Source organism: Cucurbita moschata, unplaced genomic scaffold, assembly GCF_002738365.1.
Source record: "Cucurbita moschata cultivar Rifu unplaced genomic scaffold, Cmos_1.0 Cmo_Scf00014, whole genome shotgun sequence".
Lineage (NCBI taxonomy): Eukaryota > Viridiplantae > Streptophyta > Magnoliopsida > Cucurbitales > Cucurbitaceae > Cucurbita > Cucurbita moschata.
Window position 1 is genome coordinate 1665320 of NW_019268530.1, and position 13197 is coordinate 1678516.

Consider the following 13197-nt stretch of genomic DNA (forward strand, 5'->3'; position numbering starts at 1 on the left):
TTTTTTTTTTTTTTTTTGTAGGGATTTCTCGTGGCGATTCACGTAAAAATAAATGAAGAATTTCTCGGAGATGGGATGCGTTGTCCCCACCTCGCTTGTGGATATCTCTGAGCCTAACTATCGTTTGAATCGAGTTATCAACTTATTCGAAATAGGTTGAGTTTAAACAAAAGAAAAAAATTATGAGTTGAGATGGCTACGACACTAAAACTAGAGCTAGTGGAGATTGAGCTAGTCTAGTAGTGGAGACAGTAGTGTAATAGTCTAAACCCACTACTAGTTCAAAAGTGAAAGTCCAAAGAGAACAATATCGATTAGCGGTGGGGTTGGACAACAATCCAAATCCACCACTAACCCGAAAGGGAAAGCCGAAATAAAACAATATTTGCTAGCAGTAGATTTGGGCAACAATCAGTCCAAACCCACCGTTAACCCGAAAGGAGATGGCTACGACACTAAAACTAAAGCTAGTAGAGATTGAACTGGTCTAGTAGTCAAGACACACTAGATGAAAGAGAAAACCCAAAGAGAACAACTGCTAACGGTGGAGTTGGGCAAAAGTCCAAGTCCACCGCTAGCTCGAAATGGAAAGCCCAAATAGAACAATATCGGCTAGTAATGGGTTTAGGCAACAGTCAGCCCAAACCCACCGCTAGCCCGAAATGAAAAACCCGAAGACAACAACATCTGCTAGCAATGAGCTTGAACTATTACGGTAGGATTCTTTAGCTTTGACAAACCAGATGTATGTGGTAAGTAAGACGAGAAATATATCAACAAAATACCATTAGTTTAAGCACCATTCAATTTGATCTAATTTTAGATCGTACAAAACTCGAAACGTAACCGAACTCGAGTCCGTTCCCCATATCTACAATGATTATATAAACATTAGATGTAATGAGTATCAAAATATGATTCACTTCTTTCATTTGTGTATCTCTATTATCTATTATGATAGCATTAGCAACAATCACCAAGATCATCAACTCAATCAACAGAGATTCCAAAAAAAAAAAAACCCAAAAAAAAAAAAAAAAAGAAATTAAACTGTTAGTCTTCTTTGAGATCCCATTCTGCTCTGCCTAACCTGAATTCCAAGCTTGGCTTCTTGAACTCTGAATTATTGTATCTCTTCATTGCACCTGAATCACATTCCTGTCACACAAATTTCTTAATCCGTGCCCCGAACCCGATTTTGAATCAATCACTAGACTTTAAACGTTCGAGTTCATGAACGAGAACCCATAAGTAGGTCATTCTATTAATCGAGAAGAACACGACACTACGAAAGTCAACTAAATCCCTATATTGATCCTAGTTTTAGGGTTTCGATATTTACGTGAAAACCGACATTCGTGCGAGAGTTTGAATATACGATTCTGTACTGACTCTTAGATCTGTATATTCACTCGTGCATCATTGAAACTGCTTAAACTCGACCGAACTAAATCTAATCGATCATAATATAAATTTAATTGTAAATGGTACCTCGATTTGATGCATGGGTTTTTGTTGCATTTGGGTAGATGAATTTGATCTAATGACATCCGTTTCATTAGAGTTCGTTTGTGGCCATACATCTCTACAAAATCAGGCGAAATCATTCTCGAACATGTTTCTTAATTTTTATAAATCGATGTATTAAAATTTTTAAAAAACACAAAATGGAAAAACGAACTAACCTTGAAGAATTAGACCAAAGAGTGGAGGAGCCAAATTCCAAATCCGGCGGTGGCTGGCCGGACCGCTCCAGTGGAGCTCTTTGATCGGAAAATTGCCTTGGGGCATTGTCCCCTCGGCCCGTGCATATTGTAGGAGATACGTCATCGTCACCCGAACCATCTGATTGGCCTTCATCAATCAAATAATGAATTAAATCATTAATCAGAACAAGATATCAAATCGATATTTACTTTATATTAAATCACGAATCTGACATTAAAGTCAATGATATACCATAACTTTAATTATATTAACACTTGAATTTTTCTCCAAACTCGTGAATTTGAAATTTTGTAAAATAAAATAACATCATAATCAAAGTTCGAACAAAAATTTTTTTTAATGTCAAATCACGAATTAAGAGTCGATGACCCACGATAAATTTAATCATATCGACACTCAGGAGCTATAATTCAAGACGGTTGATTCTCTGCTCGAGCTTCGAAAGCCAAACCTCCCTTAAGTCCAACTTTTAGTGTCAAATCACGAATTAACTATAATAAAAAACTTTAGTCAATAACCCACGATAAATTTAATCACATTAACACCCGTGAACTACGATTCAAGTTTTTTGATTCTCCACTCGAGCTACAATTTCCAGCTCGTTCTAGGTTCAGCTTTCGCTCGAGCTTCGAAAGCCAAACCTCCCTTAAGTCCAACTTTTAATGTCAAATCACGAATTAGCTATAATAAAAACTTTACTCGATAACCCACGATAAATTTAATCACATCAACATCCGGGAACTACGATTCAAATTTGTTGATTCTCCGCTCGAGCTATGATTCCCAGCTCGTTTTAGGTTCAATTTTCTCTCAATCTTTGAAAGCCGAACCTCCCTTAAGTCCATGTCAAATCACAAATTAGCTATAAAAAAAAAAAACTTTAGTTGATGACCCAGAAAAAAATTTAATCATATCGACACCCGTAACTACGATTCAAGTCTATTGATTCAACGCTCGAGCTACGATTCACATCTCGACTTTCACTCGAGCTTAGAAAGCCGAACCGCCCTCAAGTCCAACTCACACCCTATACGCCCTAACTCGGGTTTCGAAAACAAATTAGAACAAGAAAAAAGAGAAACAAAAGAAGAGCCAAACAATACGAATTACCTGAGGAGGCTGCTGGCTTGTCAGTGGTCTTAACAGTCCGATACATCTGATAAAGAAAAAAAAACAAGTCATTGGGAACTCATTTCATTTAAATTAATTTTTTAATTCTTTTCTCTGAGTTGTGGGCTCTCTCGGACTGTCTAGATTTCATCATTAGTCACGAGGAGTCATTCATTTTTGGATCAAAGTTCATATTATTTTGTAATCATGACAACTTTTTCTCTTTCTTTTCTCTTTCAATCTGTTTCAAATCAGAAAAAGATATGAATTTGTGTTTCTGAAAAGGAAGAAAAAAAAGGGCTCACACTGATTGATAGCCATCCATTAAAGTACAATACTCATTCATTCATTCATTCATTGAATCACTGACAATATGAGAGAGAAAAAAGGCAAGATTTGTGATTACAATGAAGGGTTTTAAAGATGATTACCTGTAAATGGCTCTTGACATGAGCCAATGTTAGATCCTTAACATCCATCAGCTCAAGAACTGACTTTGGGGTTGCTCCTACAAAAAAAAAAAAAAACACATTTTTCTGATAAATTAATGTTTAGATGTTTTGGTTTCTAATGTTCGGGTGTTTTTACGAGGATGTTCTTAATCATACCCTCTTACGATGGATCGAATTGGTGAAATTAAACAATAGGAATGAATCAAAATAAAAAAGTACTCGAATATTAGAGACAGAGATCGGAAGAGAAAAAGGGTTTGTTGTTTACTTTCGTGGCCGCCGAGATGTTCGACGGCGTGAACGAAACGAGCATGTAAGGAGGTAGTCCATCTCATTCTAGGAGCTCTCATACTTCTTTTAGGAGGAAGCTTCTGCAAGAATCTGGATCTCATCATCATTCCATGAGAACAAACATCAGAAGAAGAAGAAGCTGCATTACTATTGCTATGCAAGGATTTAATTCCTTCAACCGAAACCGTCCCATTGTTGAACCTCGCAGCGGAATTTCGATAACCCGTTTGAAGAACTCCATTCGGGTTCGGGTAATTCGGGTAGAAGGATGAAAATTGATGGTGGTTCTGATGAGGATGATGATGATAACGATGATCTTTCTGATCTACAGCCAAAAATGGAAACGGGCGGTTGTGATACACGGGAATCCCTTTGATCGGTCGCAACCGGTCTGATACGTCGAACCCCGAAACCCCGCGAAGATGGTGGAGCGGCGGGGGTAGCGGTGCACGGCCGGGAAGATCGTTGTTGGTACCGAGAGAGAGGTCGGTGTGGGCACGAGGGTTATCGGAATTACTCAAAAGATCAAAATTTGTTTGAGGGAATCCATGGGTGAGGGTTTTAATTGAAGAAGAATTAGAGGAGGAGGAGGAAGAAGAAGAAGCATTTGGAGGGCTGATTTGAAGAGAGAGATCAGGAAGTGGGGTTGAAGAAGGTTCAATAAAAACCCCTTCCAAGGGCATCTCCTTGTTCTTGTTGTTCTTGCTGTTCTTCTTCTAGTTGCTTAAGAAAGTGTTCATGGGGGAAGGGAAAGATGGGATTTTTGTTGTTTAATGATGAAACCCAGATGGGAAAACTCATAAAAACTTGAAAAAATCCGACCCAGAAAGCCAAATCAAGAGAAAATGGACTGTAGAGAGAGAAAATGGACTGTAGAGAGAGAAAATGAGGAGAGAGAAAGTGAGGAGAGAGAAAGTGGAGTTAGAGAGAGAAAATTTGAGAGATTTGGGGTTTGAGTATTATGGTGTTTCTCTCAAGAGCTTATATCAGAAAATGACAATGAAGAAGAAGGAAGAAGGAAGAAGGAAGAAGAAAGAAGGAATAGCACAACCTTCTCTCTCCTCTTACTCTATTTCTATTCTCTCTCTAGTCAAAATAGATAAATAAAAAATTTTAAAAAGTTCAAAATTTTATATTTTTAGTCAAAGATTCCAATGGAAGTGTTTCGGGCATCTGTCTTGAGAAAAAATTTGTGTCGGTGAATAGATACTGTCCGCTTTGACCCGTTACCTGTCAGGCTCACGATTTTAAAACGCATCTACTAAGGAGAAGTTTCTATACTCAATGTTTCATTCCCCTCTCCCACCAACGTGGGATTTTAAAACGTCTTCGCTGGCACACCGCTTAGTGTCTTGACTCTAATGCCCTTTGTAATAGTCTAAGTCTATTGCTAGTAAATATTGTTTGCTTTGACTATCGTCGTAAGCCTCACAGTTTTAAAACGCATTTATTAGACAGAGGTTTCTCTATCTTTATAATAGATGCTTTGTTCCCCTCTCTAACTCTCTAACTGATGTGGGATCTCACAGTTTGAATCTACAACATCTCGAGTTCAAATCACATCGTAAGAACATAACTTCAACTCACATAAAAAGTATTCACACATAAGAGTTTCGAGTTTGAATCACCCACCCACAAATTAAAAAATTGAAAAGTTATATTAAATATCAATATAATTATTTTTTTAATCAACTTGAATATAATTCAACTAGTTAAAATATTATTGTCAAGCAAAATTTATGTCTCACAAAATTAAATATTTTTTAATAACAAAATTAAATAATTTGTTTAAATAAATTAAAAAAAATTATTTATTGAGAAGGCCGGAGAGTGCGGGATAAAAAATGTTCCGAGAGAGAAAGACAGCATCACGTGTGAATACTTTTCCCCCACCCTCTTCGCATCTCTTTTTCTCTCTCACACATTATTATTTATTATTATTATTATTTTCTTTTTTAAATAAATAAATTTGTAATTTCCATTTCCTACAAAGGACGAAATTTATATTTATTTCCATATTCAATATTATAAATAAATACTCTTTGTTTAATTTGTACTATGAGAGCACAACAAAGAATAATTTCACTTCTATTTCAGTAAATGAACCATAATTATTCTAAAATTAATTTGCATTTCATTTATGATAATAAAAAAATAATTTATAAGTTCATTGATCTGGGTTAATGGACGGTTGAGCTATGTACAATTTACATAGCCCGACGGTTTATAACACGAACGATTCCCTTCAAACTGGATAATGGATCGAGTTCATTCCCTGCAAAGGAAGTAATAGCAAGAGAACGTGATCCGAGAAAGCCTCAGAGTCGAGTGGTTGGTTCAAGTCTGCACGTTACCTTTACCATTAGTCATTTAAGGGGGAGAGAGTAAAAAATCTTTTAACCGATGATATATGTCTTAACCAGTTGAACTATTTTAATTTTTAATTTAAATTAATATCTTTTTTTTATTATCAATTTAGTAAAAAAAATTGCATTATTTTTTAATTAAAAAAATCATAAGAAAAAGGAGCCAGAAGGCATTGACCTTGATTAGATTGCAGACCACAAAGGTGTTTTTGTTTGCTTCCCTTAATAAATTCGACATGTCGTTTACGAAGCTTCTAGATCTTAGTGTATTTTTTTTTTTTTTTATTATATGCTTTTCCATTACATTCTCCTAGATATTCCTTCTCTAATCTTTCAGCAATCCTTATCTGGCATGCAAATATATATATATATATATATGAATATAAATAAATCATATTATATAAAATATCATATTGAATTTTATTTTATTATATGGTCTTTATGGTTTGACCCTTTCAAAACCCTAGACTTAAATACTGTCATGTGTATATGTACACATGATCATCAAAGCTTCTTATTGGGGATTCACCCCCTCTTTAAATGCATGCTCTCTTTCCTCAGCTTATAAAATTCTCTCTTGTTTCGAGCGGTTCAGTAGCAATATCTCTAATCTTTATTATAACAGCTCGAGGTCACTGCTAGTAGATATTGTCCGTTTTAGCTCGTTACATATCACTGTCAGCCTCACGATTTAAAAACGTGTCTATTAGAGAGAAGTTTGCACACCCTTATAAGAAATAGTTCGTTCCTCTCTCCAACAAATGTGGGATCTCACGATCCTCCCCTGTTGGGGGTCGTCGTTCGATGTTTGACTCTCATACCTTTTGTAACAGTATGGGCCACTGCTAGTAGATATCATCCGTTTTAGCTCGTTACATATCGCTGTTAGCCTCACAATTTTAAAACGCGTCTACTAGTGAGAAGTTTTTACACCCTTATAAGAAATGGTTTGTTCCTCTCTCCAAAAAATGTGGGATCTCACGATCCTATCCTGTTGGAGGGTCACCGTCCGATGTCTGGCTCTGATACCTTTTGTAACAGTCTGAGGCCACTGTTAGCAGATATTGTCCGTTTTTTGCTCAACGTCATTTAGTCTGGGGTCGATGTTTTATAAAATTTAATGTCACATTAAGGTGAAAGAAGTTTGACATTTTAACATCATAAATAGAATAAGAACTAAAGTTTACTTTTCTTTTCTTTTACTCAAAGGTTCTCATTAATTGTTTGATAAAAACTTAGTAAACTCTTTTAATTTCTCAAAAACCTATGAATGTGACAAATATGAAGCATTAAAATTCAAATTTTATTATTACCCATCAATAATTTCTTTACAAATAATATATATATATAGGTCAACTTGATCGAAAAGGGATGTTATCGACCACTTTTCAACGTTTTTCAAATGGGTATGTAACGACCCATGTTCAAGATCCGAAATCGAAATTCAGCACCTGATGACCCTGACGTTCCTTTGCGATATAGTCATGTTACCTACTCCTTAAAAGTGAAGACTATTCCCACAGACCAACACGAGTCCTTCCAGCATATTTTGTCCTTACTCACATGCATCCCAGAAAAATTCTTAGGAGGAGCACGTTTAGCCATTGAGGTTAAGAACGTGTACTTGGTATAAGTCGTTCTCATTCAAATGTGATATCGGTTCAGGGTGTCATAGGGTACCACTGACAAGTTCAAAAAAAATATCATTTCTCATTTTAATCTCTCGGTAAAATACTTATAAGAAATTATAAAACGGGTCATTAAAACCGCTCTCGATATTTGTAAGGTTCGAGCTGGTGTATTACTATGTAGTCGAGCCATGAATGAACGGATCGGATCGTAAAGAAATTAAAGGCATTCATATAACAAAGATGTGTGAGAGTGACAAATCACAACCACCTCCTTTAACCACTTTAATAGGGATTCAGATCATTCAGAGTTCCAACTTTTCTTGTGTATGTGAAAACCTAATACTCAATACCCACATTTATTCATACGAAGGACGTTGGGAAAAGGTTTAGTCCATTGCATTTGTTTAGGGTTTGGGGCAGCAAAAGGTATTCCTTCTTCAAGAGGGTAATAGGGTAGGGGGCCCTTTGCAGTGTCCTAACTTATATGTATATGTCCTATTGCCTTCCTTACCCATTAGCCTATATATGCAGCTGATTGATTGTGAAGTTTCACATTTATTTATCTATTTATTTCCTTTTCTTTTCATTTATATTAATTAATGGAATATTATTCTCGGAGACCCTTGACCTGGGCGAGCTCCTGCAATCGTGAAGCTCTTGACTTTATAGGGTGGTTCCCTTTATGGTTCAGAAATTCGTGGTTGACAGACTTTTCTTTGTTTGGTTACAGTTCATGCCCACTTGTCATTAACCCCTGCCCGTCCCGAGAAAATGGAGAAATTAATTCATTTGTATTTTTTTTATTGGATTTTGATCTATCAAGACTAACGGGACTCGAACCCACAACTATGGCCAACTCTCAAGCGCTGAAGCTCGACACGTAACTTTTTGATTATTCAGTTATTGCAGCACTGACCAAGATCCAACGGCTCCAGTCATCCTACAGATTTCCACTAAAGTGTCTTAAGTAGTTCTTGCTCAGTTTGTCACGTTGTCTCTTGTCTGCCCATGTTTTAGTTTACCTCTAATATCAATTGATTTGAAAATTAGTCTCTACATGTCAGTTAATATTAACCTTTTTTTTCTTTGACATGTCGAGGACATACTCGTGTAGGGTATTACAGAGCGATATTTAGAACATGGTGTAATTGTATTCCTATGAATGAAAACGTGCAATCGTCACAGCTGACATCAGCATCGAAAGATTTAAAGTCGAAAAACACGTTAAATATAATACCCATTTGAACTAAACCCTAATTGAATGGAAGCAAACTCCAAAATAGGTCAAATCAATCAATCTTTGAAATATATGTACCTAAAAAGAACATGAAATGACAAAAATACCCCTCTAATAATTAAGATATGAATGGAATATGCATATGGGTTGATGGAGAGATGCCGTGAGAGAAGCATATGATAAAAGTATAAAGTAATGACAATATTTTATACATATTCCTCTGAGTAATACTTCTCAAAGAATATATTGGAGAATGAAAGTCTTCTTAGATTATGCCCCCACCATTTGACTCTCTTTCCTTTGTGGGGTCAAACCAGCTGCATTCATTCATTCAAGCTCTCCAATAGCTGTCTACCTCAATCTATCTTACTTTTTTACTTTATTTTTTAAAATATTATTTTGACACCCGAGTAAAAGATAGATACATGAATGAACTGAGATCATATCTGAATAAAAGTGATCGTGAAGATAGGATGACTAAGAAAGGCTGAGAGGAAATGAAAGTTACTGTCTATATCAACAAGGCGTACCTTTCTAGAATGCATGTGAGTGAGGACAAAACATGCAAGAAGGACTCGTGTTGGTTGGTGGGGATAGTTTTTATCGAAAGGACAAAACATGTCACAATTTGAAAACATGCCATTTTACGCCAATTTTCTCGTTTCAAGTTAAAATATGAAATCTCACAAAATCTAACATCAAACGAATGATTAATCTTATTAAAAGGTTTAAGTCCCGATAGGTTTCTTGATGGTTCAATTATTATAACAACTCAAGCTTACCGCTAATGGATATGATCAGCTTTAGCTCTAATTTGAGTGATTGAAAAATGGGTTGAAATCGTTATTCCCAATCTATAAGGAATATTTCGTTCGATGATATGGATCTCACAATTATTCTCTTTTGTTTTTGAACCAACAAATAGAGAAAGAAGTAAATCATCTTTCTTGATTCCAAGACCAAAAACAAAACATCATGGGAAAGTCCTTGTTCTGATTCTCTGCTTCTGTTTGGTCTCTTGTCATGTTTCCTCATTCAATGCTTTCTTTAACAACAGAAAAAAGAACCATACATCTAAGCAAACCCCTCTTTACAAAAAGTGATTTTCATATTCTTTCTTATCTCTTTCCATTGTGGTGTTATCAGTTATGAACGTGGGAAGTAAATTATTGGTCTCATCTTAAAGTTCATACCGTAAATTCTAAAAGAAAATTTCATATCGTTTAGGGTTTCTCTTTCTCGAGATATAACATAGTATCGTCCAAAAGGTAAAGGTATATATAATGTGATCCACTCGAGTCAAGCTTGTGGTAAGCATACGTATGTAGTATCAAGGTCGAATACAGATACTATAAATTTTTCCACTACGGGTTTGAGCCAGAAAAGGGTGTTAGCATCATGGCGTCAAGACACTGAAAGTACAAAACCTAATTCAGTCTATACGAGCTAACTTCCATGATCATTCCCTAAATTAGCATACAATATGTAGTATCAAGGTCGAATACAGATGCTATAAATTTTTCCACTACGGGTTTGAGCCAGAAAAGGGTGTTAGCATCATAGCGTCGAGACACTGAAAGTGCAAAACCTAATTCAGTCTATACAAGCTAACTTTCATGATCATTCCCTAAATTAGCCTATGTGAGACTTTCATCCAACACCTCCTTTGAACAAAGTACGTCTCGGCTCGATTCTTTTTCTTTTGAAGTTTTAGTCATTTTTTACTATGTCTTCGGATTCTATTGATATGACTAAGTTTAGGACATGACTCTGATATCATGTTAGATGAACACTACTCTCCGCAATGATATGGTATTGTCCACTTTGAGCATAAGCTCTCATGGCTTTACTTTGGACTTCCCCAAAAGGTCTCGTGCCAATAGAGAGAGTATTCATTGATTATAAACCCATGATCGTTCCCTAAATTAGTCGATATGAGACTTTCATTCGACAGACTCAATTATTGTCGACCTCGATCGATCAAATTGGGTCGTAAAGATAAAGAAATTTTGGGACACTATCAATAACAAAGGCCTTAATTAATGACCTTTGGAAAATCTCAGTATGTCCAAAGACATCTTTTAGTGTCGGATTTTGCAGAGAAATGTAATAAGAAGCCATGCAGTGTGGGGGCTGTGTACAGAGCTGCACAAACCGACAGAAATTAAATTTCGGGGGAAAAAATTATTTAATATTTATTAATTTAATTAATTTAAAAGGAAAAAAAGAAAATTCTGCATGAATTAATTAATTTATTTATGCGAATTAAATGGACAATACGCATATGTTTGCCCATTACTTAATGATTGATGATATTTAATTCATTGGGAGAATTAAACTGACAAGAAATTTAAATTAATTCTCATAAAGTTTTGTCCATTTTTATCCTTTAGAACCATTCCATTAAAATTTAAAAAAAAAAAAAAAAAAAAAATTAATCTAGGACCATTGTTATAACTACTTTGTTTTGTTTTTTTTCATTTTTTTTTTGGGAAAATTCAATTTCTGCTCGGCTCCATATGTTGGATCGACTTTTACCCTAAACTACGTTTATACTGTAGTTTTAATAAGTCTCTGTTCATTACGTTTGAGATCGAGAAGTTTAAATTTAGGTAATTTATGTGTGGGATTACACGTCGTAACCTCTCACTAACATACGCGTTTTAAAATTGTGAGGCTGATAATGATACATAACGAGTCAAAGTGGACAATATCTAGTAAAGTGGACAATATCTAGTAGCAGTGGACTTGGGTTGTTGTATTAACTGTGAGATTTTTTGTGTTGGTTATCTGTAAAAAAACCTATGCTTTTGAGAGAAGTCAACGTTAATGTAACGACCCATGTTCAGGATTTGGAATCTGGATGACCTCAACATTTTCGTGCTATTGCTTACAACATGGTCTAATTATGTGATGTCACACGTTGGTTGGGGAGGAGAACAAAAGACCCTTTATAAGGGTGTGAAAACCTTCCCTAGCAGGCGTTTTAAAGCGAGGGAAAGCCCGAAAGGAAAATCTCAAAAAGGACAATATCCGGGTCGTTACAAATGGTATCAGAGTCAGACACCGGACGATGTGCCAACCTTCTCGTTGTTTCCCAAAGGGGGGTACACATGAGGCGATGTGCCAGTAAGGATGCTAGGCTCCAAAGGGGTGGATTTGGCAGCCTTCTCGCTGTTCCCCGAAGGGGGTAGATACGAGGCGGCGTGCCAGGTATGATGCTGGCCCCAAAGAGGGGTGGATTGTGATGTCCCACATTGGTTGGGGAGGAAAACAAAAGACCCTTTAAGGGTGTGGAAACCTTCTCGTAGTCGGCGTTTTAAAGCCTTGAAGTGTCCAAAGAGGACAATATCTGCTCTCGTTTGGATATGATCTCGGTTGATTTATGTACTCTTGCTTTACTCGGATGTCACATTTAATCACGAACGTTTCAAATTTATTTATATTTTAATGGAAAAGGCTTGGCATGAAGTTGACAAGAGAGAGAGAAGGCCCGTTGTTCGAAAAGAGAGAATAGTAAATGCAAATGGAGCAGAAGGGAACAGAGTGTGATGTGAAAGATGAAGAAATGATTTTGTAATCGATTGCTTTATGATTGAACCACAAAAATTTAAGCCTTTTGCATTGGAAAGAGAGAGAGATGAAGTAGAGAGCGTGGGTGCCTTTAGTGGGGGCACCCTACCCCATAACCCACAAACCTACCCTTTCTTTAAAGGAAAAAAACCCTAAAACTCACTCTCGAATTTAATAGGAATGGTCAAAAGGCTCGGTGATTTGAAAATTCTGACTAACTCAATCTAACTCGTTTCGTGTTTGTGATGTCCCACATCGGTTGAGAAGGAGAACGAAGCACCCTTTATAAAGCGTGGAAATCTTTCTTACAGCCTTGAGAGGAAGCTCAAATAAAGCCTTGAGAGGAAGTTCAAATAGGACAATGTCAGCTAGCGGTGGACTTTACAATTTTAGTTAGGTTATCAATTTATTTGGGTCGAGTTAGATTTATATAAAGAAAAACTTTATAAGTTAGGTGTAACAGCTCAAGCTCACCGCTAGCCGATATTGTCTGCTCTGGCCTATTACGTACATCAAAACGCTTTTTTTAGGGAGAGGTTTTCACACTCTTATAAGGAATATTTCGTTCTTCTCCCCATCTGATGTGGGCTCCCACATTAAGTTAGTTCATAGATTCTCCTAAAATTAGTTTGAGCTGAGCTTGACCTTGTTGAGTTAGTTGTGTTTAGATTTACTAGGAATAATATGTGACACAGACAATATGCTTTTTTCTAGTTCAATTTCTCTAGAGTTAGAGAACCGAGCTATTAGAGGTTTTTTTTTTTTTTTTTTTTTTTTTTTTTTTTTTTTTTTTTTTTTTTTTTTTTTTT

The 13197-nt window shown here is 36.0% G+C and overlaps 1 protein-coding gene across 2 annotated transcripts; it reads right to left on the reverse strand.

Annotated features, from left to right (window-relative positions):
- Positions 1–769: 769 nt before the first annotated feature.
- LOC111452024 (transcription repressor KAN1-like) lies at positions 770–4621 on the reverse strand. Of its 2 annotated transcripts, none has more exons than XM_023092540.1 (6): positions 3559–4619; positions 3270–3346; positions 2839–2884; positions 1686–1854; positions 1492–1585; positions 770–1158 (listed from the first exon to the last, which is right to left on the reverse strand). In XM_023092540.1, exons 1-6 carry the CDS (start codon positions 4262–4264, stop codon positions 1054–1056), a joined length of 1197 nt encoding a protein of 398 aa, XP_022948308.1. In that variant the 5' UTR covers positions 4265–4619; the 3' UTR covers positions 770–1053. The 2 variants fall into 2 exon arrangements, with proteins under 2 accessions (XP_022948308.1, XP_022948309.1); XM_023092541.1 differs by having other exon boundaries at positions 1057–1145; positions 3559–4621.
- Positions 4622–13197: the final 8576 nt, after the last annotated feature.

What these genes read in the sequence shown, in the direction of transcription:
- LOC111452024 (XM_023092540.1), bottom strand. Translation starts at nt 4,264, where the DNA reads ATGCCCTTGGAAGGGGTTTTTATTGAACCTTCTTCAACCCCACTTCCT. An exon ending in ATGTCAAGAGCCATTTACAG is followed by an intron (nt 2,885 to 3,269) that starts GTAATCATCTTT and finishes TTTCTTTATCAG; the next exon opens with ATGTATCGGACTGTTAAGAC. An exon ending in CAAGCCAGCAGCCTCCTCAG is followed by an intron (nt 1,855 to 2,838) that starts GTAATTCGTATT and finishes TGATTGATGAAG; the next exon opens with GCCAATCAGATGGTTCGGGT.